Source organism: Pelodiscus sinensis, chromosome 4 (genome assembly GCF_049634645.1).
Source record: "Pelodiscus sinensis isolate JC-2024 chromosome 4, ASM4963464v1, whole genome shotgun sequence".
NCBI lineage: Eukaryota > Metazoa > Chordata > Testudines > Trionychidae > Pelodiscus > Pelodiscus sinensis.
The window spans coordinates 81306778-81334228 of NC_134714.1; the positions used below are offsets into that span (position 1 = coordinate 81306778).

The 27451-nt window shown below is 43.8% G+C and overlaps 1 protein-coding gene across 1 annotated transcript in view; it reads left to right on the forward strand.

Annotated features, from left to right (window-relative positions):
* The first annotated feature begins 3684 nt into the window (after nt 1-3684).
* The window catches only part of EXT2 (exostosin glycosyltransferase 2), a 131424-nt gene continuing 107657 nt past the window's right edge, over nt 3685-27451 (forward strand). The window contains exons 1-5 of the mRNA XM_075927527.1: nt 3685-3869; nt 12571-13136; nt 13308-13397; nt 20762-20878; nt 27148-27343. Of these exons, the coding sequence (XP_075783642.1) occupies nt 12601-13136; nt 13308-13397; nt 20762-20878; nt 27148-27343 (939 nt within the window). The 5' untranslated portion in view covers nt 3685-3869; nt 12571-12600. The remainder of the gene's footprint in view (nt 3870-12570; nt 13137-13307; nt 13398-20761; nt 20879-27147; nt 27344-27451) is intronic.

Consider the following 27451-nt stretch of genomic DNA (forward strand, 5'->3'; position numbering starts at 1 on the left):
TTCTTGCTCTGTACCTCAGTGGCAGATGAGGAAATGATTGCAGGATGCAGTGTTGCTGATTAAATGAATCCCCTTCCTAAGAGAATGTAGATTTCCTGGTAGGGAAGTGAATGGGTAACTGATTTACTGGTTCCCTGGGGCCAGACTCTCACTCAAGGCAGGCAGAGGGTTACTCCAGCACTGGCTGACAGCCTCACACAGCTGGCAGCTGGGACTGGGGCTGGGAGCTGGCAGCCAGCCCCAGCCCGGGAGTTGGGGTCTGGGAGCCAGCAGCTAGCCGCAGCGCTGGGCTGAGAGCAGGAGCCCCACAGGCTGGGGGCCAACCTATGCCACTCCTGGGATCCTGATTAGTAGCTTAACCCATTAAACGTTAGATTAACCTAGTGAATAACTGATTAATTGGGATTTTACATCCCTATTTCCTGACTATTTTTGCACAGCAAGTGAATGGAAAGATGCCTGAAGAAAAGAGAGGAAATGGGATTGTGAATTGTTGCAGCTTGAAGATAGGAAATTCCTTTCATACCATTCCAGGTGGCACATGAATAGGCTTGCAGCTGCACTGGTAGCACAGAAGTATATCAATAAAAGGCTTACTTCCATTTCTGGAGTTTCCCACTTTTCTCAGTGCTGTGTATGGCACAAGCATGGCTGCTGTGTTCTGAGTACAGCCGGTCCCCGAGTTGCGAACGGTCAACTTATGACCATTTGCAGTTACGACCAAAGCGGTCGTAAATGGCGGACCCCGAGTTACGAATGCGATCCGCACTTACGAACAGCACGGTTGCATGTAACTCAATGGGGTCCGACTTACGAATGAACTGAGTTATGACCAATTGCTTGGTCTGTAACCAGTTTGTAGGTCGGGAAGAGGCTGTATTGTGTTGCAATGCTGCTTCTGCACACTGCATGTGAGTTTTTTGGAGTGGGACAGATATATATATTATTGCAGTACCCCAGAAATGCTTCAAGACTTCATTGTGCTAGGTGCTGTACAAATACAAAACAAAGACAATCCCTGCGCTTAGTGGTTTACAATCTAAGCATGAGACGAGAGGAATGGATGGGTACAGACAGGGGCAAATGACTGTTTTGCAGGGCCCCGGGCAGCATAATTCCGCGGGGCCCCCCCTTTGCCACGGCGCATGCTCAGTGACGCCATGCACATGTGCAGCGGTGCCACAGCGCATGCGCGGGGCTTTCTAAAGCGCGGGGCCCGGGGCGGCCACCCCGTTTGCCCTGCCCTATATCCGCCCCTGGGTACAGAAAGACAAATGGAGGTGTACAAGGAAATGAAGAAACAATATTGGTCAGTATGACAGGCAGTGGTCCCAGTATATTAGTGGCATATCCACTGTCAAGCTCTTTGTAGGTATCATAGTATCTAATTTTGTGTTTGTGCTAGTAGGTTTAAACAGTTAACTCTTAAGTAGTCCCTTCCCTGCCCACTGCACAACTGGCCACGGGTGGGGGAGGGGCTGTTCTGGCTCGGATGTGGGCAGTGGGGGCTGCTCCATTAGCAGGGGCTCCTCTTACCCCAGTCCCTCCCCTAGCCCTGTCATGATGGCTGTCCCAGCCCTGCCACACGCTTACCGAGTTACTAGTTAACCTTTTACATCCCTAATTTGTATAATGCCTAGTGAGGTTGCACCAGTCCAGTGTGTATGATCATATATGCACTGGACTCTCTAGTGTATAATTTTATCAGTTATTTAGTGTCTTACATTACCGGAATTACTGCTTTTGCTGTAGTGAGAGGGGCTTGAGTTTTTAATACTGGGGATCACCCAAGATGAGCCCCAGTGACCTTATGAATGATTGTGGCCATATTCATAACACTAGTACCTTGTAGAAAACAACGGATGGAACACAACATTGAGCCAGAATGCTATCCCAATATATTGCAAGGTTATCACCTCTTTACACAATTCAAATACATCATATCAGAACATCTGTCTGCCACAGGCCTGTGACCTTATGTCAAAGATGGTCATTACATTGCAGTGTCACAACCCCTGATGTAGCATGATGTCATCATGTCAGGGCATGGTGAGCCTCACAATGATAGTGTACCACAGAATAATTCTGAAGCTGTATCTGTGGGGTCAGGGCCGGCCCACAACATTTTGGCACCTGAAGCAGGGAACTCAAACGACGTCCCCATGCCACCTTTTCTCCTGCCTGCCTGTTATGTCTCTTGTGCCCTCCTTCCTCCAGCATAGCACTCCACCATCTCTGTGCATCTAGAGCAGAGAGGCTACATAAGCTCCAGCAGCAAACACAAGTTTCTACACAGGGTCCTAGTGGCGCCCTCCCACCCCAGTCTGGCACCTGAGACGGCAGCCTCAGTTCACCTCATGGTATGGCCAGCCCTATGCAGGGTTGCCACTGCAGTGGGTGCTATGGGGCAGTCTTAAAGAGTCAGGAGCAGGTGGCAGCTGATGTGTCTCCCTAACCCTTCTGTGGGCAAAACCAAACACACCACCCTCTCCCTCCTCTGCCATCATCACCAACCATGCCCTTGATCCTGACCCCCATCACCAGCTGGAACATTTTTTGTAATGAGGATGCTGAAAGCTGTGGAACCAAACCGTAAATCTCCTATAATGTAAATCACTTCAAGCCACGGGGTGGCACAGCAATTCCACATGACTAATTCCTGCACCTATGTCATGCAAGTCCCTGTTTCTGCCACCAGCAGTTCCTCCCCACTTCTACTATGCTCTGATCCCTGCCCCCAATTAGAAATGTCAGGTAGTATATAATTGAATAATGGCGTAACCACATCCAATTTTAGCGGTTACACGACTATTCGATAGTCCAGGGGGTGCCCCACTCTTGGGGTGCTTCCTGTCACCCCATGCTGCTACCTCTCTCTCAGAGCCAGCAGCACGGGGTGGCTGGCGGAGCTGGTCTGCAAGGGGAGCTGGTTTAAAAACAGGCTTCCTGCTCAGACCGGCTCCCACCTGCCAGCCAGGGTACTGCCCCAATACAGAAGGGCTAAGTCTATATTGGCATGATTTTCCGCAAATTCTTTTAACAGAAAAGTTTTCCGTTAAAAGCATTTGCAGAAAAGAGCATCTAGATTGGCACGGACGCTTTTCCGCAAAAGCACTTTTTGCGGAAAAGCGTCCGTGCCAATCTAGACACGCTTTTGCACAAAAAAGTCCCGATCGCCATTTTTGCAATCGGGGCTTTTTTTGCACAAAACAAATCTGAGCTGTCTACACTGGCCCTTTTGCACAAAAACTTTGTGCAAAAGGACTTTTGCCCGAACGGGAGCAGCATAGTATTTCTGCAAGAAGCACTGATTTCAGACAATAGGAAGGCGGCGTTCTTGTGGAAATTCAAGCAGCCAGGCCAGTGTAGACAGCTGGCAAGTTTTTCCGTAAAAGCAACTTGCCAGTCTAGACACAGCCAAGCAGCAGCAGGGGTCTGCGCTCCCCGTGAACAGTCGGGGGAAGAGGGGGGGGGCTGCCTTAGCAGCAGTGAGGGGGGCGGGACAAGATTAACCCAGAGCCCAAGTTTAGCGCTGACTCGTACAGTGCTCTACAGGTTGACAGCCCTGCCCCCGCCCTTGCACCACACGGGCCTGTCGCGCGCACTGGCGCGGGCAGAGTCCGCGGCTTCGGGCGCCCATGCGCGTGGCGCTCTTGCCGCAGCCAGGCCGCACACCGGCCGCGGCCCTAGTTGCATCCCTGCGCGCTGAACGTTTCCTCCCGCGCATGCGCTCTGCGCCCGGCCCGGCCGCTCAGGTTGCTGTGCGCCCGGCGGCTGCTCCGAGCCCCGGCCCAGCCGCCCGACGGGCCCGCTCCGTGTGACATGAGGCCGTGAGCGGCCTGCGGGCGCCTGCGCTGCTGCTGGCTGAGGTGAGGGGCCGGCCCGGGGGTCCCGGGGCGCGGCGGAGTGGCTGTGTGAGGCGGCTGTTTGCCGGGCTGCGGAGAGCGAGGAGCCCGCCGGGGGGGAGAGGGGGGCTGCGCCCCTGCCGGCGATAGGGAGCCGGGCGGGGAGTGTCAAGCCGAGGGGGGAAGGGCGGGGCGCGCCGGCCGAGATACTCGGGGAGGCAGCCGGCTCCCAGCTAGGCCGTGTGACGGGGAGCGGGGGGCCGGAGGTGTCCCGCGGGCCGCGCAGTAACGAACACACCCCTGGGCGGGAGACACGTGCGGGGGGCGCCAGCACTAGGCGCTCAGCCCCTTACTCCCCAGGACTGTGCCTGTGGCTGTGCCTGGGACCGCAGCTGACACAACAGGGAGAAACTGACCACCTAAGGGTAGCGGGGCAGGTCTCGAGCCGTATTTCCTACTGATTCAAAGAATACTTTTCTTGTTACTTGTGGGCGGGCCACGAACGGCATCTGTGTTACCCTCTGCGAATAATATGGGTTGAACTATTCCCCACCTGCTTTCAATTCTCCTGTTTCTGTTTCTCAGTACTGCTGAAGTTTCATTCTACTTACCTCACTTCTTATAGGGATGCATCTCTGTGTGGAGTCCTGGGCTGTGCCTCGACTGGCCACTTTTTCTGCAAAAGAAACTGCTTTTGCGCAAAAACTTGCCAGCTGCCTACACTGGCCGCTTGAATTTCCACAAAAGCACTGACTTCCTACTGTAAGAAATCAGTGCTTTTTCCGGAAAAGCTTTGATGCTCCTATTTGGGCAAAAGTCCCTTTTGCACAAAACTTTTGTGCAAAAGGGCCAGTGTAGACAGCTGAGATTTGTTTTCCACAAAAAAGCCCTGATCGCAAAAATGGCGATCGGGGCTTTTTTGCGCAAAAGCACATCTAGATTGGCCATGGATGCTTTTCTGCAAAAAGTGCTTTTCCGAAAATGCTTTTAACAGAAAACTTTTCCGCTAAAAGCATTTCCGGAAAATCGTGCCAGTCTAGACGTAGCCCTGAAGTATGAAGTGCCTTTGTGGAAAAGTTGTATTTTAACAAAGGTTTTCTGGGTTTACCAGGCTAGTTCTAGGCCCCTTATTTGAAAACATGAATGAGAAGGGGTTTTAATGTAACTTTCTAAAATTATCTGAGTATATTCATCATAAACTCATTCCCATGCTCTACTCAAGGTTAGTAAGTTTCAGGCACATGGAAGAGCTGATGGTGAATCAGAACAGTGGTCTGTCTTGTGTAGTATCCATGTACAAGTGACAAATATGCCTTGCTTTAGAGGAAAATGGAAGCAACCCTGTAATGTCTGGGAAATCTAGAGTTGGAGGAAATTCAGTTAAAAGTTCTGTTCATAGATGCTTATGTGATAGTTTGCTGATAGGGGAAGCTTATTCCTACTCATTAGCATTTTTATCTTTGATGTCCCGAAGCTGAAAGGCTAATAATATTTCTTATTTTTCCCAGTGGTTTCTAATATAACCCATGTTAATTCTCATTATCCTATACATGAAGCAAAATGCAGGACAATGTAGCACTTTAAAGACTAACAAAATGGTTTATTAGATGATGAGCTTTCGTGGGCCAGACCCACTTCCTCAGATCAAATAGTGGAAGAAAGTAGTCACAACCATATATACCAAAGGATACAATTAAAAAAAATGAACAAATATGAAAAGGACAAATCACATTGCAGAACAGAAGGGAGATGCGGGGGGGTGGGAAGGGGGAGGAAGGAAGGTAAGTGTCTGTGAATTGCTGATATTAAAGGTAGGGAGAGTGGGATGTTTGTGAGTTAATGGTATTACAGGTGATAATTGGGGAAACTGTCTTGGTAATGGGTGAGAAAGTTCAAAGTTTTGTTAAGTCCTTGTTGGCAAGTGTCGAATTTTAACATGAATGACAGTTCAGAGGATTCCCTTTCAAGTGCAGATGTAAAAGGTCTTTGTAGCAGAATGCAGGTGGCTAAGTCATTTAGAGAGTGTCCTTTCTGGTTAAAGTGGCAAGAAACTGTTTTCTCTTTGTGATCTTGTCTGATATCTGTTTTGTGGGCATTAATCCTTTGGCGAAGTGTCTGAGATGTTTGTCCAATGTACATATCAGACGGACACTTTCGGCACATGATAGCATAGATTATATTTCTGGATGCTCAGGAATATCTGTTCTTGATCTTATAACTCACTTGGTTAGGTCCAATAATGGTATCAGCAGAATGAATATGTGGACAAAGCTGGCAACGGGGTTTGTTGCAAGGGAAGGTACCAGGGTTGGTATTAGTGTGGTATGTCCTGTGGTGGTTGGTAAGAATCATCTTGAGGTTAGGTGGTTGTCTATAGGAGACTATGGGTCTGTCTCCCAGAGCCTCTTTGAGTATGGTATCCTGTTCCAATATAGGCTGTAGTTTATTGATAATGTGTTGGACAGGTTTAAGTTGGGGGTTGTAGGTGATGACAAGTGGTGTTCTATTGTTGGTTTTCTTGGGTCTGTCTTGAAGTAGATGGTTTCTAGGTATTCGTCTGGCTCTTTCAATTTGCTTTTTTATTTCTCTGGGTGGGTAGTTGAGATTTATAAATGCTTGGTAGAGATCCTGAAGCTTCTGGTCTCTGTCAGTGGGGTTAGAGCAGATGCGGTTGTATCGAAGGGCTTGGCTATAGACGATGGATCGTGTGGTGTGTTCTGGATGGGAGCTGGATGCATGTAGGTAACTGTATGAGTCGGTGGGTTTTCTGTAGAGCGTGGTGTCTAATTTTCCATTGTTGATTTGTACGGTGGTGTCCAGGAAGTGGATCTCTCGTGTAGAATGGTCCAGGCTGAGGTTGATGGTGGGGTGTAGGTTGTTGAAATCTCTGTGGAATATCTCCAGTGTTTCTTGGCCATGTGTCCAGATCATAAAGATGTCATCGATGTACCGTAGGTAGAGGAGGGATGAAAGGGGACGGGAGTTGAGGAAACGTTGTTCTAGGTCAGCCATAAAGATGTTAGCATACTGTGGGGCCATGCGTGTACCCATGGCTGTGCCGCTGATCTGGAGGTATAAGTTGTTCTCAAACTGGAAATAATTGTGGGTGAGAACAAAGTTACATAGGTCTGCTATCAGGTTGGCAGTAGTGTCCTCTGGGATAGTGTTTCTAATTGCTTGTAATCCGTCTTCATGTGGGATGTTGGTATATAGAGCTTCTACATCCATGGTGGCAAGGATGGTATTATTGGGGAGGTTATCGATGTTTTGTAGTTTCCTTAGGAAGTCAGTAGTGTCTCGGAGATAGCTGGGGGTATTGGTTACGAAGGGTTTGAGAAGAGTGTCTACATAGCTGGATAGACCAGTAGTGAGCATGCCAATACCATTATTGGACCTAACCAAGTGAGTTATAAGATCAAGAACAGATATTCCTGCGCATCCAGAAATATAATCTATGCTATCATGTGCCGAAAGTGTCCGTCTGCTATGTACATTGGACAAACATCTCAGACACTTCGCCAAAGGATTAATGCCCACAAAACAGATATCAGACAAGATCACAAAGAGAAAACAGTTTCTTGCCACTTTAACCAGAAAGGACACTCTCTAAATGACTTAGCCACCTGCATTCTGCTACAAAGACCTTTTACATCTGCACTTGAAAGGGAATCCTCTGAACTGTCATTCATGTTAAAATTCGACACTTGCCAACAAGGACTTAACAAAACTTTGAACTTTCTCACCCATTACCAAGACAGTTTCCCCAATTATCACCTGTAATACTATTAACTCACAAACATCCCACTCTCCCTACCTTTAATATCAGCAATTCACAGACACTTACCTTCCTTCCTCCCCCTTCCCACCCCCCCCCCGCATCCCCTTCTGTTCTGCAATGTGATTTGTCCTTTTCATATTTGTTCATTTTTTTTAATTGTATCCTTTGGTATATATGGTTGTGACTACTTTCTTCCACTATTTGATCTGAGGAAGTGGGTCTGGCCCACGAAAGCTCATAATCTAATAAACCATCTTGTTAGTCTTTAAAGTGCTACATTGTCCTGCATTTTGCTTCAACTACCCCAGACTAACACGGCTACATTTCTATCACTATCCTATACATGTATGATTCTTTTTTAAATCAATTTTGGTACTTCACGTCTACCTGATGGCAGTGAATTCTAGAGATTAAATAGTTCCTTGTCTGAAACCAAGAGGAAAAAGTTTTTCTCAGTGACTCAAGAGCCTGTCACACACATATAATCTCTGTGATAAATCACATGATTCCACCGTTGTATCTGGAAAGTGAAGGAATAACTTGACTAAACGGCAGAAAAAATATAAATTTTTTTGGAAATTCCCATTCTTTTGCTGGCTATTCTATTACTTCAATCTTTTATCTGCTCAGAGTTCAGCAGTAGGCTGGCAAAACTATTTAATTTAGGGATGTTAACACGGCTAATCTGATAACCTATTTAAGTGCTAGCGTTTAACTGTTTAATTTAGCAACTGCTGCCCTGTCCCACAGTGGCCATGGTGTGGCCATGCTGTCACTGCTGCTGTGAAGTTCTGCCACCCACCTGCTGGGCCCCTGCATCTGGGGCTGCTCCAGCATAGCATAGGTGGGCATAGACAGAGTTCACTAGCAAGGGCTGATTAACTGGTAAACAAACAGGTAAGTCTCATACTTGCTGGTATGATTACTGGTTAACCATTTAACTGCCGTAAATTGAAATCAGAATATGAACCTACTCTGACCTAAGCATTAAAAGTTGAGAACTTCTTAAATGGTGTCTAAAACCTCTTCCTTGTTGTGCTGTGTAAGTGCTGTCACTTCAAGTTGCAAACAACCTCTGTCCCAACGTTCTCTTGAATAAAAATTTTCAGATAACTATTGTTTTTGACATACTCTTTAATTTCTTCATATTTGGTGGTGATGGTTTGTTTGTTTTGTATAATTTCTGTTTCACTAACATTTACCTATCAAATTTTCTCTCTTGTTCTCAAAAATTACTCTGTGTACTTTCCCACAAAAGGCAGTATATATGATTATATCAGCCGTGCTGTAGTTCAGTGAAGCATGATGCACAAAATTGCTGCTGAACAATTTGCATGTTGGAGCCACAATCAGTTTCCTTATTATGAGAACTTTTGAGTTCAGTGTTGGAACTGAAAAACCAAAACACCCTAGTTATGTAACAAATGTATAATAACCAATCTGTGTATCTCCCTAGTTACTGTTTCTTTATGCTGAAGTTTAGTAACTTTGCTTTGGTAACTTTGCTTTAGTAATCAAAATTTTGAAAGCACAAAAACTAACCTATATGATCAGCTCTGGAAAATATCAGCACCCAACTATGGTTAATGTTTTCTGTTGATACTATGTAATGCTTTTCATCCCAAAATATTTCACAAGGATATACACATAGCCCTACAGATTGAACCTCACTAGTCCAGCACCTTCTGGACCTGACCAATGCCAAATTATAGAAATGTCTGGACCTCGGGAGATCAGTATTGTCTAGCAGCATTACCAACACTTCCGCTGCTTATTGGGATGTCAGAAGATATTTAGGGGTCAGTTAGAGCTAAATAATAGCAAAGAACAGAGAGAGCCAGGTCTAATGGCTGTAAACAAACTTTATGGTCCTGTAGGAAAGTTAGCCACACCCATAAGTGGATATCTGGCTAACTTAAAATCATGCCACACTACGGATGTTGCCAGACTAGAGAAGTTCAACCTGTATTGAAGTGCTTCTTCAGTGGTGGGAGAGAACCAGCTTGTTACACCCAGGTGAAAGGGCACGTTTGCCTAAGACACCAGGGCAATCACCTAGTGTTAGTGTCTTTCTAATCCATAGAAGATGGACAGATGGTGTTTATACAGGTTTACTTTATAATACTTTTTAGAAGCCACCCTAGATTAGTGACTTCATCCTCATTGCGAGTCCTGTATGATATCCAGCTTTGGGCTAGTAAAGAGTTAACAGTGACACATTGTTGTACCAAATAAAAGCAAGCAGGATCTTATGAGGGGGATAAGGCAAAAAGCCACATTTATTGTAAAGATAATAATAAAAAAAATAAAGAAAAGATAGAAGCAAACAACGTTGTTTAACTACTTAACCCTTATACATATAAACATTCATTCATCCATTCATTCAGGTTCTGTGTATTTGTTATAGTAACCAGCCTGGAAGTTGCTTGTGACAGAATACTGGCCAGGTATTCTGTACACAAGTGATGGTAGTGGGGAGCGAAGTCCTGATCAGATGCGCATCTGAAGCTCCTGGTAGGCTGGCAGCAGAACCTTGGACTCTGATTCCATAGTTTTTTAGTCCAGTTCTTATAGGAATTTCGTCCTATGCCAGTCTATGGAAATTGCTGCATCATGCTGATGTCTCCAGGGTGGCTGCCAGGTGCTCATCAGTGATCTCATCGGGTGGACCTCCGGTATTTGGTTTTCTCCACTTGACACCTTTTGGTTGCACTGGCACCTGACGCCTTCTTCAGCCCTTTGTTGCTGTATTCTCAGGCTGGCACCTCTCAGAACCATTCATTCATCGTCCAAGCACTCTCTCATATGTTCATACAGTATTTTGTATAATAATAAAAGTTGTAGTTACAAAAGTTTCTGGGTGGTATTGCTTAAAACATTCTCTGAGTGCTGAGTAAAGTTACAATGTTTTAAAGAGAACAGGCGTCAATTATGTAACAATGCCCTTAGTCAATTACAGGGCTTGGCTCCCATAGCAGAGTTAGTGGCTTGACAATGCATTGTTACAATGTATCTCTGCAATGTCAATTTCAAGCAGCCCCTTGCACAAGCTTGAGCATGCTCTGGAGCACCGGGGGGGGGGGGGGGGGGGGGGGGGGGGGCGCTGTTTCTGGCTACATAGGATTATATTCTTAACAGTTCTAAGTTACATGACCTAATACATTATATTCTAAAGGGGCAATAATAATAATAATAAATCTAAACATTTAACAATCTTAACTAATAATAATAATAATAAGAATTAATAATAAATCTAAACACTTTAAGCTGTGGGGAACAAATTATGGGGAGTCACTTCCATTTGGAGGAATCATTTTCAATACATTAATATGTTATCCCTACAACATTCCCATTAATCAGTTGAATAAGATTGCATTTGGCATTGGACATTGCCCTGCTTCCTCAGTAAATGTACATTTAACTGTCCTTCCTCAGTCCTTGAGCACACTACATTAAGAAATGTACATTGGGAATGCTCTGGGAGACAGACTGGGTGGGACCTATATCATGACTTTTTCTTTTCTGATTCATATTTTCTCTCTTTCACTTAAAGTTCAGGCCCGGTTGTTATACTAACACTGTGATTGTTAACAGTTTTGCTAAACTATTTTACTAGGATGTCGGTGCCTGGCCTCAGTAGGTTTTTGGCAGTGGTGGAAAAAGTACTCAAAGTTACTTGAGTAAAAGTACTGCTAGTTTGAAAAATGTAATTAAGTAAAAGTCAAAGTATCTTTCTGGAAGAGTACTTGAGTAAAAGCACAAAAGTATTGCATTTTAATTGTACTCAAGTATCCGGAAGTAACAAGGTGGGCTGAGGGAGAGGAGGCAGAGGGGACCAAACTTCAGGGCTTCCCACATGCCAGATTAACTCTTTTTGGAGTCAGTAGATTTTGTGAGGCACCTGCCCCCAGGCTCTTGGGTGAGGCCAAAATGAGGGGTTCAGTGTGCATGGGGAGGGTCTAGCCAAGAGGAAGGTGCAGGAGTGGGCTATGGGGGGGGGGGTGTCTAGAAGGGTGGGAGGGTGCAGGAGCAGACCGGGACTGGGAGAGCTGGGTGGGAGGAGGGTGCAGGAGAGGGATGAGGGTACAGGGCCTGGCCATGGGGAAGTGGGGGGCTCTTACCTAACTCCATACTCCCTGCCGCTCCCAATTGCTGAAATCTGGCCAATGGGAGCAGCAGGGAAACCCTCCTACAAGTGGTTTCCAGCACCACATTCCCCAGCTAGGGGGGAAGGTGAGCAGCACTGGGCTTCTTCTCCCTCACATGCGGAATCCATCCTGGGAGGTTCAGGGCTCTCTACCCCTGCATAGATACTGTTTTTGAATGAAAAGTTGTTGATGTGGCCATTAAAAGGTGTTGGCAGGGTCACTGTGCTTATTGATTGGATATTTAAAAAAAACTGTAATTGCATGATGATTGGATGCTTTGCGCATGCAGCTGTGCTTTAGCAAATCAGAATGCTGACTTGCACAAGTGTCAGTGGGGAGCTGAAACTCATGAGTAACTAAGTGCTTCCAGAAATAGTAATGGAGTAAAAAGTACAATGTTTTCTGAAAAAACTACTTGAGTAAAAGTCGAAGTATCACAAAAATAAATTACTTGAGTAAATACAAATACCGAAAAATGTACTCGAGTAGTGTAACGAAGTATTTCTACTTAGTTACTTTCTACCTCTGGTTTTCGGTAATCCCAGCAGGTAACTCTTTCATGTTGGTACTTCCAACTGTCATCCCTGATACATAGGGTAGCTAGCACCTGACATTGCCGTGGAACAGCTGAATTTCTGAATAATGTTGGTACAATCCTTTGAGGCAAAGGAGCCTTCCCAAAAGAGAGGGAACGTATTTCTGTCCTGTTGTTCTTGTCCTGCTTGATGACTGTGTCTCTTCTGTCACACTTAACATTGTACCTGTTCTTATCTTATGTGTTTGTGTCTCCATCCTCTAGACACACGAGGAAGAAGTGGCTAATTCCATTATGTGTGCGTCAGCCAAATATAACACCCGGGGTCCAGCCCTTATCCCAAGAATGAAGACCAAGCACCGCATCTACTACATCACACTCTTTTCCGTTGTCCTGCTTGGCCTTATTGCCACAGGTATGTTTCAGTTCTGGCCACACTCCATTGAGTCATCCAGCGATTGGACAGTGGAAAAACGTAGTGTTCATGATGTGCCTGTGGTCAAGCTTCCTGCTGACAGCCCCATCCCAGAACGGGGAGACCTCAGCTGTAGGATGCATACCTGCTTTGATGTCTATCGCTGTGGCTTTAACCCCAAAAACAAGATCAAGGTCTATATCTACTCGCTGAAGAAATATGTGGATGAGTATGGGATGCTGGTTAGCAACACTATCTCTCGGGAATATAATGAGCTGCTGACTGCTATCTCTGACAGTGACTTCTACACAGATGATGTCAGCAGGGCCTGCCTTTTTGTGCCGTCTATAGATGTACTGAACCAGAATACACTCCGCATCAAGGAAACTGCTCAGGCCTTGGCTCAGTTATCCAGGTATGCACAGAAATCTTACTGCATGAATCATAAAGTTAGAGCTGGAGAGAATAAGGTTAGTGACGGGGAAAGTTCTGCCGTGAGCCCTGGTCAGAGCTGAGATCAGAATTTGGGAGAGTCTGGCATGTGCCTCTCAGAAGAGCTCTCTGACTATGATTGTCTTTTCTTTAGGTGGGATCGTGGCACAAACCACCTGTTGTTTAACATGCTGCCTGGGGGACCGCCTGACTACAACACAGCACTGGATGTTCCCAGAGATAGGTAGGCATCATTCTGTTTATTTAAATGCATTAGAGGGTAGCTTGTGTAGGGTGAAATGTCTCTAAAGAGGAAGTGGGGTTCAGAATTCTTGGTAGTCACAGTGCAAATGCTAGGATCACTCAGTGTTACATAGGTGCAGTATGTCTTAGCCTGTTTTGACAGAAGTTGGAAGAACATAGGTGTACTAAGAACAGACATTTTAGATGGAAAGATACGAAAGGGAAGAAATTTCCAACTATATTAAGCAAAAAAATAAAAGTATTTTTACTTCACTGGCATGCATGCACCATTTTATTGAGGTAAGCCTTACTAAACCAATACAGCTAAAATGCGGTTGCAGGATCTTTACTATGGATGATAATGTATGAGGCAGAATGTGGCTGGATTTTTAGATCTTAATTTGTTTGCAACATAGGCAACAAGTTTTCCTTTCATTTCAAAAGAGCAGATTTTCTCTGTAGTGTTCAGTGTGTAAATAAGTCCACAGAATACTTTTTGAAGTTTCTTTACTGACATTGAAGTATAGTTGCAGTCAGAAAAAGTAAAAACCAAAACACATTTGATGCATTTGACTCAAACTTGGCCTGAAGATGGCAGTCAAGCATAATAAATCAAAACTTGTTAAACCTGTAACTTCTCTCCATGCATCTATACAGCACTCTACACTGGAAATAAGATAGCGTACTTTGCTCTATGCAAAGTGTGCATCTTATTTCAATTCTATTTCAAAATAGCTTATTTTGAAATTTGGCACAGCTACACTGTGCCAAATTTCAAAATAATGCACTATTTTGAGACCTCCCTTAACCTTTGTGGAATAAGGGTACCAGGGAATCTGAAATAACAAGCTACCCATTATTTTGAAATAACGGGCGCACTAAGATGCGGGGTAGCTATTTTGGGATACTGATATCCTGAAATAGCCATGCAGTGTAGACGTACTCTCTGTTTCGCACTCACATACATGAATATGCTTGCATTCTATTAAATTCTGTCACTTTGAGAGATTTTGATTTAATTTGCATTCTGTTTAATAGATGGACCTAATCTCCAATATTTATCCCGTTCTTTTTTGAACACTGTTAAAGTCTCTGGCAAGGAATTCCAAAGGTTGACAGTGCACTGCATGAAGAACTCTGTGGTGATTCATAATATATAATAGCGAAGGAATAGAGCTCTTGAATTAATACAATAACTTTACTTTGTGCTTCACAGCTTTCTTATGTTAACTTCTTTTGTATCAGGCATCCATTTAAAACTGGCCTTGTGTGTCGTGTGCTTCATACGTAGAAAAAGCATTTTTTCAGTAGGTGTTTATTTTAGGCATATTTAATACTACTGGGAGAAGTCAGTTCTGAATCTTCTGGGGCTTATTGATTACAAGAGCAACAGGGCCAGATGAGAGTGAAAGAAATAGCTTTATTACAATAGAAAATCATGAAGTCCTGTATAACAGAAGGCTCTCTTCATTTTGCTAAAACTTGTAATCTGTGACACATTTGTTTGTAGTCACAAAATCTTCAGAGAACTTGAGTGATAAGGGTTATTGCATGACTTTTGGAGACCTCAGTTTGAATCTAACACGACTAGCTGTATAGAATTGAAGGTCAAGAATAAAGTGCATTAGTAGATCTCTACAAGGAGTTCCCAAGAGCACAGCAGGTCAAAATTAAGGTGTGTGTATATATAATGTAGGGATGTGATAGTGTAAAACTCATTTGTTAACCTTCACGGTTACATGTTTCTTCCCCATCTGCTCCCCCGTGCCAGTGCCTCTGTATCAGAAAGGCAGCAGCATGGGGATGTGCAGGCAGGAGCTGGTGCTTGTGGAGAGCCAGCTTTTAAGCAGATACAGAGGCAGCAGCAGCTGATACAGGAGCAGCAGCTCCTCATGTGTAACCGCTACAATTTTCAATTACACACACTTTAACAGTTCTAGTTGTCAGTACTAAGTAGTATGTTGAATTGGTGCGGAGACTGCTTTGCTGACAGTAAAATAAACACCTGAAAAAATGCTTTTTCTACATATGAAGCACAAGACACACAAGGCCAGTTTTAAATGGATGCCTGATACAAAAGAAGTTAACATAAGAAAGCTGTGAAGCACAAAGTAAAGGTATTAATTCATGAGCTCTACTCCTTTGCTATTATATATTATGAATCACCACAGAGTTCTTCATGCAGTGCACAGTCAACCTTTGGAATTCCTTGCCAGAGACTTTAACAGTGTTCAAAAAAGAACGGGATAAATATTGGAGATTAGGTCCATCAGTACATATTAGCCAAGATGGATAGGAATGATATCACTAGCCTCTGTTTGTCAGAAGCTGAAAATGGATGACAGGAGAGGGATCACTTGATTCCTTGTTCTAGTCACTCCCTCTGGGGCATCTTGCATTGGCCACTGTTGAAAGACTGGACACTGAGCTAGATGGACCTTTGGTCTGACCCGGTTTGGCCGTTCTTATGTTCTTGGGATATATAGTTCTCTAGCTTTAATGTCTGGTAAACAGTCTCCTTAAGAATTTTCTATCTGGTAACATAGTGTGATTGCTACTCTAGGGATGAGGAAGGGTTTCCATTAGTGGGAAGGCAGAGCAATTCAGAACTCTTTCTTGTGGTAAACCTCAACCTACTCTACAAATAATAATCCCACTTAACAGGTCTCTAAGCATCCTGCCTCCCTGCAATTGGTTCTCGAATTAATTGTTGAGTTGAGCACTGATGTTTAGGAGCGTGGTTTCAAAAGACTGGCGAGGAGAGAACTGGTGATGTTCCAGAGTAAATAAGAAAACTTACAGTAGAGCGGAATGCAGAGAGCTTTTGATACTTTTCCAAAGGTGGAGGGGGGGGGAGGGAGGGAAGAGCCTGTAAGCCTGTGAAGAGGTTTAAGTTGAGGTGCAAGGGAGGAGCAAGGAACTGAGAAAATGTTCACTCCTCTTTAATTCAATGCAACTTGTCTTCAGGACTGCATGTTGAAAAATTGAAGTGAAGTTAATTTACTGGTGTTGGTTCTTGTGGGTTTATTTAGGTAAAAATTGGAGTGATGCACACCTGTCTTTCTCTGTGCTTCTGATATGTTTTCATATGTGCTGGTTCTATTTAAAACAATCTGGTTGCAATTTCCTCATTAAGGGACAAAAAACCAGAGGGCAGGGGAGTAAAGTAAAAATGCAAGAGGAGCAAGACATGAACCAAATCCAATTTTTAATTCCCTGCCTTGCAGTTATTAGTGTGAATGAGACAAGAAACGTGAAGTTTGAAGGGTGGGAAATAGTCATGCAACATTTGATACACTGTCACTGAAGGTGAGGCACTGCAATCCACAATAATCTCTCTGGCTTTGGAACCTAAATTCTCACTCAGCACCTTTTTAGTTTTTTCATCCTGTGCTCAAGTAACTTTTTTCTGTAACTTCTAATTAGGTCATGCTGGTATGTTTGGATTTGATCACCTATGCAGAACTACAGGTTCAAAATACCTTATTTCTGTAGCACCTTTCATCCTGATCTCAGAACTCTCAAAGCATTTTATAAACTAAGTATAGTTTGCTTGAATCACCGCTGCAGTGCAACCTTATCTGGAGTACATAAGAATGGAGTACTGGATAAAACAAAGATCCATCTAGCCCAGTATCTTGTCTTCTGACAGGTTCCAGTGATGGGGTGCTTGAACCCCCCACAAACAGGAGCTACTCTTGGGGACCAGCCTCTGTCCACAGTAGCTTTTAAGATGGCTCCCTCCTGCTTCCCTCTCCCTTGCTGCCTTTGATACAGAGGCAGCCACGGGGGTGGAGGAAATGTGTGTAGTCAACAAGATTAACCGTTAAGCCTTTGCTTATCGGTTAATCGTATAGTTGACTACATGTTGATATCCCTACCTGCTACCTATTGCATTCATTTGATGACCCCTCATTCTTGTGTCATGGGAAGGGGAAAATAACTTTTCCTTATCCTTTCTTAGTTTCCTCTTTTTTGTAAGCTGAAAAGTCCCAATGTTATTACTCTCATATGCAGCCATTCCGTACCCCTAATAATTTTTGTTGCTTATTTCTTAACTTTTTCTGATGCTAAGGTATCTTTGCAGATGTGGTTACCTCATCTTAGACACCAGTATTCAAGATATGGGCATTCCATGGTTGTATGTAGAGGCAATAAGATATTATCTATCTCTTTTTTAATTTCTAACATTGTTTGCTTTTTTGACTGCTGTTGCACATTGAGTGGATGTCTTCAGAAAACTATCTACAATGATTTCAAGATCTCTCCTTTGAGTAGTAACACCTAAGTTAGTCCCCATCATTGTATACATACAGTTGGGATTGTAAAACATAATATGCATTACTTTGCATTTATGAGCATTAAGATTCACCTGCGATTTTGTTGCCTACTTAGTTTTGTGAAATATTTTTGAAGCTCTTCACAGTCTGCTTTTTCCCATCTTGAGCAGTTTGGTAACATCTGCAAATTTTGCCATGTTGCTGTTTACTCTCCTCTCCAGATCGTTTATGAATGTTGAATAGAATTGACCCCAGTGTGGATCCCTAGAGACACCACTAGTTACCTCTCTCCATTCTGAAAACTGGTAATTTGTTCCTTACCCTTTGTTTCCTGTGTTTTAGCCAGTTATCAATCCATGAAAGGACCTTCCCTCTTATGCAGACACACCTTATTTTATTTACAAGCCTTTCGTGAGGGACTTTGTCAAAGGTTTTCTGTAAATTAAAGTACACTATATCCACTGGATCCCCTTTGTCCACATATTTGTTTACTCTTGGAGAATTCTTTGTGGAGGTCAAGGGTGGTAGCTTTTTAACAGCACAGAACAATTCCTTACTAGTATTTGGGGCAGGCAGTGAAGCATCCTATAGAAACTTCAAAGCAGCTAATTTATTGGAATCTTACCGGAACACCTTGCCCTTATGAAAAATGATACAGAGTCTGAGAGTAATTACAAATCTACAAGCCTAGTTTCACATGAGATGTGAAAGACAGCATCTCCAAACATCATACTGAGGAATCAGTTCAGTGCTAATTCTTAGCAAGCTAGCCACCTGATGAATCACCAGTAATGTTTCCTGTTATATCTTGGCATTTTTGGATATCTCCCCCATTCAGGTATTCATAAGTTCTTACTTAGCTAGTGGACTCTGACGATATCCCATCTTGAAGCAACATGGCTACTGTTCACAGGATTCTTTCAGTGCTACCTAGAATAGTGACAAGTCACATTCTGGCTTCCTTTTTCCAGGGCTGTAGTGAATGTCTGAATGTAAAGAACTGTTCAGAAAGGCTGACTGAAAGAGGTCAAATCCAGAATTTCCTAGAGTAGGGAAATGCATTCATTGTACCGAGTGGCCATTGGGGTGAAGTGGGAACAGAAAGGTGGTTTCTCTCTGCTAGCATATTTCCAAGAAGCTCTGTTAAGAGTAGCAAATGTAAATAACTAGAGTTCAAATTTCCACTGGCAATATAAAAGGTTGATTATTTTATCTCCTGTATGTTGTTCTTTTCTAATCCCTAAAGCCCTTTCCTTCTGTCTGGGATAGGGATGTGACAGTAGTGAGTCAACTAGTTGCTTCCCTGCCCCTTCCCCTCCCCCTTGCTGTCTCTACCAGAGGCAGCAAGTGGGGAAGGGGGGGAGCTGTCTTAAAAGCTGGTTCCCCCCAGCACCGTCTCTATCGGGGACAGGGGAGGCAGAGCCATCTCTTAATACATTTAAAAGGCTGAAGTGCAGAGGGAGGGACCAGGCATGAGCCAGGAATCAGCTGTCTCAGCTCATACCTGGTTCCCCTCCTGCCCCTGCGCTTCTGGTTTTTAAATGTATTAAGAGCCACATGGCTCTTAATACATTTTAAAAGGCAGAGCCACATTGGGGTTAGCTCCTGGAGCTGGGAACTAAACCCACTGTAGCTTTGTAGTTTCCCCTGCTTATCAACTTGTTGATGGAAATTCCATTAACTAGTCGATTAACATAAGAATGGACATACTGGGTCAGACCAAAGATCCATCTAGCCAAGTATCCTGTACCCCATTCAGGAAAAGCCACAGTTGGACTTAACTGAATGATAGTCAATGCATTCCCATTGGAGGATGCATTGTATCTTTGTATAGGTGGAACAGCAATAGTGGTTCCACGACTTTTGCACTGGTGATCCCTTTCACACAGTACACCTCTGAGTGTGACCCTCCCCTTATAAAATAAGTGTTTTTACATTTAATATTTAATACCTGCTATAAATGTTGGAGATGAAGTGGGTGGAGAGGTAGAAGTTGATGGCTCGCTACCCCTCACATAATAATCTTGTGACCACCTCAGTTTGAGAACCCCTGCTTTATATAAATATAAAACTTGTATCCATTTGTAATAGTCACAGATTTGCAGAACTCTGAATATAAAATTTGGATCCTCATCCATCTGCAACCATATCTGCAGATATCTGCATACATAGATATGCATGAATATAAAGTGGATATCTTCAGATTTGCAGAGCTGTACAAAGAGGGAGGTTTTCTAATCTTTTCTTAAAAATCTTCAATGCTGTGGATTCCATAAACACTCGTCAGGGAAAGCAAAGTAAAATGTTAATGGGTAAGCATTAGGCTTACTGTTAATTGACCTTAACTGTCAGTCCCACTGTTCAAGGGAAAGCAGCAGGGAAGGCGCATAAATCAGGTGATTTGCAAAGTCTGAAAATGCTGGCAGGGTGGAGGAGGAGCAGGTAAGTGAGAGGCTCCAGTGCCCCAGAGCACTGGGGGACTGCAGGGCTGCAGGTGGAGCCACACATTTCTGCAGCCCACTGAGGTCAAGGAGAGCCACTCATGCGGCCCACTCCCTATTTTTGGCTGCCCATTGCTGCTATAGTGCCTTCTATTGTGAAGAATCTTAGTATTTTAAGAAATACAAAATCACTCCATCTATAACTGAAATGCAGCTTGCCTCTAACAGTTCAGAGCAACATTAGACAACAGTTGGGCAGGAACTGAAGAATTTGGTATTCATCTAAACTAATAGAAGGAATTTAGGATGTAATTACTCAAACTGAAATTCAGCTAGGACAAGGGCTCATTCGTGACTACAAGTGATCAGGACCATTTCATTCACCATTTGAGGGGACTTTGATGTCTTAATTCTGAGCCAGTATAACTATACATTAAATAAATAGACACAGTTCCTTTTTGTATTGCAGTTGAGTTAAGTTAAAATAAAGGTAAAACTTCATGCGAAAGCCACTGTTGAAAGTGTCACAGATGCTGAAACCAGCTGATCTGCTAAAAATGGTTAAGTACTATGACCTGGAATTTAAATGTAATAGTAATGTGTTGGCCCCATTCACAATTTTTTCATGTTCTTAATACTTTTAGAGCCCTTTTGGCTGGAGGAGGCTTCTCTACATGGACCTATAGGCAAGGCTATGATGTCAGTATTCCTGTTTACAGCCCATTGTCTGCAGAGGTGGAGCTGCCAGAGAAAGGACCAGGGTAAGCTGATCCTGGTGAATCAGACTGTTTTCATTCATTTATTAAATGCGTGGTGGTAGCATTGAGCTGTATCTTGGGACTTCTAGCATTGGGCAGATTTATAATAAATGGTGGTTATAACATATATTTTTTAGGTATATGTGTGGGGGGATACTAGGGGATTGCTGTTACTATAGAGACATAGTCCCTTACCAGCAGTTAACTGAGACCTAAATAGCTGTTATTTATTTAAGTGAAGCATGGGCTGGCCTCACCTCAGAGATAGCAGTTGTTGTCCTCTCCAAAGAGGGTGTTTCTAGTGGAGTTGTGCTGGGATTCAAAATATGTATTCACTATTGATAAAATGTTCACGTGACATGAAGAATGGAGAAATGGTAAATAGTGAGTGTTGGGCAATTATTCAGAGCACTACAGATTGCCTAGTAAACTGGGCCCATTCAAACAACAATTTCACATGCAGCGTGGGGAACAATGATCTATGCTTCGAAGTTAAGACCGGAGTAAGGCAGGGATGCGTCATGTCTCCAATGCTCTTTAACTTAGTCATAGACTGGGTTATATGGCATACAATAGAAGATGAGCAAAGAGGCATCAGATGGACTGTCTTCTCCACATTAGAGGACCTTGATTTTGCTTCTGGTCTTGTGCTGCTCTCCCATACGCATCGTCATATGCAAGAGAAGACAAATCAATTCTGCACTTTCGGAAAACAGGTCCGACTAAGAATTAGCCAGAAGAAGACAGAAGTCATGACCCTAAATATTGAGGCACCAGCATCAGTTAAGATTGATGGCCATGACCTACCTATCACAGAGAGCTTTGCATACTTGGGTAGTATTATCAGGCAAGACGGAGATGTCAAAAGTGATTCCCAGAGCAGACTCAGTAAAGCCAGAAATGTCTTCATGAGTCTGAATGCTGTATGGAAGTCATCATAGTCCAACATCCATACCAAACTGAAGTTTTATCAGAGTTGTGTTTTATCAACACTATTATATGGATCAAAATGCTGGCAGATGACAGAGTACGACCTCAATAAATTGTCGACTTTTCACACCAGTAGTCTTCGGAGGATCCTCCATGTTTCTTGGCCAAGAATAATTTCTAATCAGGACCTGCTTGCACAGTGTAAACAAGATGACATGGCTACCATCATTATGAAAAGACGCTGGATTGGGCACATGCTCAGAAGAAATGGAAGCCCCATCACAAAGATTGCTGTGCACTGGACCCCTGAAGGGAAGCAGAAACAAGGACTTCCCAAGACAACATGATGCCAGACCGTTGAAGTAGAGATGAAGAGCATGACTTAGACTTGGGGCATTATTGAGAGGCAGGCTGGCCAGTCAGACAGAAGTGGAGGACCTTTGTTGCTGCCCTATATGCCAGTGGGTGTGTAGGACGATGAGGATGAGCGATTCAAACAAAATATTTTCATACAAACAAATGCAAGGTTATACATCTAGGAATGGGGAACTATTTCTTGGAAAGCGATGACTCTGAAAAGGATTTAGTGACCCAACAATGTAGGCTTTCATTGTAATATTGTGACAAAAACCAGGAAATGAAGTCTTGGGCATATAAAAAGGAAATAGTGAGTAGCGGGGGTGTAAAAACCAAATAAAAATATCAACCATGTAACCGATAGTTCTATGGGTTACATAGTTATTTGGCCTGCAGCACTGCCAGGGCTCCCGACTCTGCGGCACTGCCAGCAGCCCCATGCAGCATTTAATTGGCTAAACTCTTACATCCCTAGTGAGTAGGGGGAGTGAGGGATTTTTCTTCTGTACATGGCATTGTTGACACTGGTATTGGAATGTTGAGTCTGATTCAGGTGGCATGCTCTTTAAAAAGATGCTAAAAACTTGGTGAGGGTGCAAAAAAGGCACAAATAATTAGAGGGCTAGAGAAAGTGTCTTAAGAGGTCAGACTGCTTAGTAGATCAACAAGAGAGTTGATTAGTGTTTGGGTACTCTCATGAGGAGAAAATAACAGATACTTATGGGCTGCTTAATCTAGTGCAAAAAGGCGTAGCAAAACCGGTTGTTGGAAGTTAAAGCCAGACAATTTCAAATTTAAAAATAAAACACATTTAAGAGAGGAACAAATAACCAAAGAAGGTGGTGGATTGTTCAGCTATTGATGTCTTCAAATTAAGACTGGTTGCCCTTCTGGAAGATATAATTTAGTCAAATACAACTTATTGGGCTAATTACAGGAGTAACTGGGTACAATTGTCTGGCTTGTAATATACGGAAATTCAGATGAGATGATTTAATTGTCCTTCCTGGTGTTAAAATATATTCATCTGCTCTTTAAAAATATTTTATTTCATAATACCTTTTATCTGAGCAGCTGAAAACACTTGATGATTAGGTTTTACTTACTATTCCTGTCTACCAGATAAGTAAAACGATGCAATAAGCTTAAATTACTTGTTCAAATGTCACAGTAAAACAGATACATTGCCATTGAATAGGACTCAGAAACTTTCAGTCCTTTGTGGTGATTACTCCCTATCAAGTGCTGACCCTTCATAGATGAAATATCTGCTACAGAGGGCGATGCTAACAATGATGTATTTTTATCACAAGTTCCTGGATACTTAAGACAGGACCTAAGTGGTAAAGGAATGCTGTCTGCTTCAGATCAGAAGTTTATCATACATGACAGTAGGGATATGAATGACTAGTCGACTTTCCGATAAGCAAATGCTTATCGGATAGTCAACACACTAGTTGCTTCTCCCCCTTGCTGCCTGTACCTGAAAGAGTCAGCAAGTGCAGGAAGAGAAGGGAGTGCTTCAAAGTGGCAGTACCATGTGGAGCCCGGGGACAGACCCTGGACTCCCCATGGTGCTGCTGCTTTGAAATGCCCCGTACCCCAGCTCACCCCCGGCTGCATGTGGCATTTCAAAGCAGCAGCGCCACGTGGAGCCCGGGATCAGCTGGGGACCCCATGCGATGCTGCCGGCTCCATGCTCCCCACAGCACTATTGTCTTGGGGCTGTTGCTACACTTCAAAGGCAGAGGTGCCCTTATCGACTAATCAAATAGTTGATGCAAATTGCATCAACTATTCGATTAGCCAACTAATCTAAATTTAACATCTATGAGAGTAATCTGTGCCTTCTCTTCTGCTGATAATGTCAGTGTTCTTGCTGTTGTCTTTTGAGGGCTGTAAACCTGAATTATTTTGAATTTCAGGTCACCTCAAACTCTAAGTAAATGACATCGCTCAGGATTGCCCTGCAATAATTCATGTACAGGCAGTTCCCGAGTTACGCGGATCCGACTTATGTCGGATCCGCAGTTACGAATGGGGTTTTTCTCGCCCTGGAGGACGGGAGCGGCGGGACGCCCAGATGCGACACGGTCCCGCCGCCCGCGTCCTCCGGGGCGAGAAAAGCTGCTCCGCGTCTCCCTGGGCTGCTGGGGGGGGGAGCCCCCCGCCAACAGACCAGGGAGACGTGGAGCAAAGCCGCAGAGCAAGTGGGCAGCGGGACAGCCCAGATGCGCCGCAGCTGTCCCGCTGCCGGCGTCCTCCGAGGCTTTGCTCCCCGTCTCCCTGGTCTGCTGGTCTCCAGCAGACCAGGGAGATGGGGAGCAAAGCCTCGGAGGACCCGGGCCGCAGGACCGCGGTGCGTCTCGGTCCACCGCCCACGTCTCCCTGGTCTGCTGGGGGGGGGACGGGGACGCAGCTAGTGCGCCCCCCTCCTTCCCCCCCCGCAGCAGACCAGGCTTTTCTCCGGACGCCTGTGGTAGAGCAGCTGGGGTGCTGCCGGTTGGTCCCGCAGCGCCGCTCTGGGCGCTACTGGACCAACCCGGCAGCACCCCAGCTGCTCTGCCCCAGGCGTCCTGATTCAGCCGCTGCTGGTCAGTTTCAGCAGTGACTGAATCAGGACGCCTGGGGCAGAGCAGCTGGGGTGCTGCTGGGTTGGTCCAGTAGCGCCCAGGAGCGGCGCTACTGGAGCAACCCAGCAGCACCCCAGCTGCTCTGCCCCAGGTGTCCCCAAGTCAGCCGCTGCTGAAACTGACCAGCGCTGAGTTGCTTTGCCCTGGGCTTCCTGGAATCAGCTGCTGGTCAGTTTCAGCAGCGGCTGAATCTGGACGCCAGTTCCGACTTACATACAGAGTCAACTTAAAAACAAATCTACAGTCCCTATCTTGTACGTAACCGGGGGACCGCATGTATATGTTCTCTTACTGTGTGTACTTGGAATATGTTTGTATATGAACAATGCAATGACACTTAAGTGAATCCCAGTTTATTTTTGGTAAATTGTTACCTTAAGCACAGAAAGAGAACATCATATTTATATCTTGGAAACAAAATGCATCTAGTAGACCTCAACATCTATTGTTTCTTTCTTTAGTACAGACTTCTTTGTAGTTCACGTGATCAGCCAGAAGACATGGCTCGTTGCAGTGCATCAGAGAACAGATCTGTTTCTGGGACCAAGTAGAAGTGATGCAGTCACTAATTTAGTGAATATTTTGGAACACCCATGTATCAGTATACACTCATACTTACTGGCAAAGGTAGTGGGCTATACCTTGGATAGAGGGCCATCTGGTGGCCAATCACCACTGATGTAATTTAAAAAACAAGGACAGTACCATGAGTTTTGGAGTGGGGAAAGACTGACAAAAGAAAGATGGTCAAAATTTGATAATAGGTGAATATAGTTATACTATGATTCTGCACTAACAGGCTTGGTATACATTAGGATTTTACATCTATTTATAGCAAGATGGGTATCATGGAACGTTGACAGTTTCATGCCAGAATTTTGGTCTTAAACCATTAATACGAACAGCCTGTGCAACTTCTGGCTAGCCCATTGCCATTATTAGGATTAACCAGCAATTGTGCTGGCTTGTAAGGTAAATTTTATTATTATTATTTTTTATTTTTTTAGAGCGCTGAATTGAGAAGTTTGTGATTTAGTTTTTCAATAGTTTAGTTGCCTAAAACAGAGTGATAAATTCAGTGCCGCCAGGAGTAAATATTCTAGTCTCTGCTAGTTAAAAAATAGTATTAAAAAGAAATAAGCCCTTGTAACTCAACTATCAGTTGGAGCAGCCAAAACTGCTGTGTGGGGATGGTAAGGAGGGTGGGTGGGGCACAGTTCAGCTTTATAATGTGTGTGATTCAGAGCTATGTATTTACTTGATGCCTGACTTTTTATTAATTATTATTATAATTAGAGGGAAATTGGAATCCTAATTAGAGGCCTCGTGTTCTCTGAGTTTCTTGGCAGCATGAATGTGTGTGTGTGTGACATGTATTTCTTTGCTTAAGACATAGTGGAATAGTCTGTGAGATCTGATCTTTAAATGAAAGACCAGAATAAATTTTAGGACTGTTTTCTGTGAAGTGTGAGGGTACTCTAGTATGAATGAGCTGCACAACTTAAAGCCATGAACAGATAACTTGAAACTATATCCCTGCCTTTTTGACCTTAGTATTTAAAGAATATTTTTGAATATATTGGTATTAAAATAAGTCCTTTAACATGTTGGCAATTTACATTATAAATTTGTTAATGTTAGTAGAGGTCAAAAGCTGACTTTAGTGATTATGCTAAACTCTGACTTCTGTTGCATAAGTGACCCTTCCAGGATAACCTAAAGGCTCAAGGCTGAGTCAGTGAGGAGAACTTCTCTAGCTGCTGTCCTCACTGTATCAATTTTGTGGATCAGCATAGGGTATCCGGTCTGTCAGTGTCTTTTACCCATACAAAATTAACTAAAATGTCTGTAAGTGGAAGCACTAACATCAGTCATCCAAAGTATCTTAGGTGCTTTACAATAAAACACTAACATCATGTAGAAGTATCACGAAGTGAACACATACTGCAGTAGTCTTGCATCACAGGCTTTTCAAGTACTTTGCAAAGTAGGTTTTTTTTTCCAGTTTTTGAAACAGATGAAGAGTTGTTCATCCCTAGCTCTTAAGCACCCTTTTCAAGACTTAACATTTTACAATAATCTGTACATCACTTTGAGCTGCTTTTCTACTTCCTGTTGTCCGATCTAATTATAATTGTATGGACAAAATCTTAATTTTGCTGTATTGGTAACAACTCTCATTTTGTTCTCTCCTCAAATGTTGGAGGGAAAAAAACTGAGTTTTTCTGTATGTTCAAAGGTAAGTAAATCTGGATTGATCTATAGAAGGACCAAGATAAAAAGAAACGAATTCCAAAATTTTTAGAAAGCAAACTTCTGGAAATGTCACATAACCTTGGCTCTACTTTTCAGTCCTCGTAGGTACTTCATTCTGTCATCCCAAATGGCTCTCCACCCTGAATACCGCTCTGACTTGGAAGCTCTTGAAGCTGAGAATGGAGGGTCTGTGCTGATCTTGGACAAGTGCACAAATCTGTCAGAGGGAGTTCCTTCTGTTCGTAAACGTTGTCACAAGAACCAGATATTTGATTATCCTCAGGTGCTTCAGGTAAGGCTGCTCCATCTACATAGCCTCTACATAGATCACCTGATGCTTAGTGAAGAGTTTTTGTTTAATTTGGGTATAACAGGTTGGACCACCCTGGTTTGGCACACA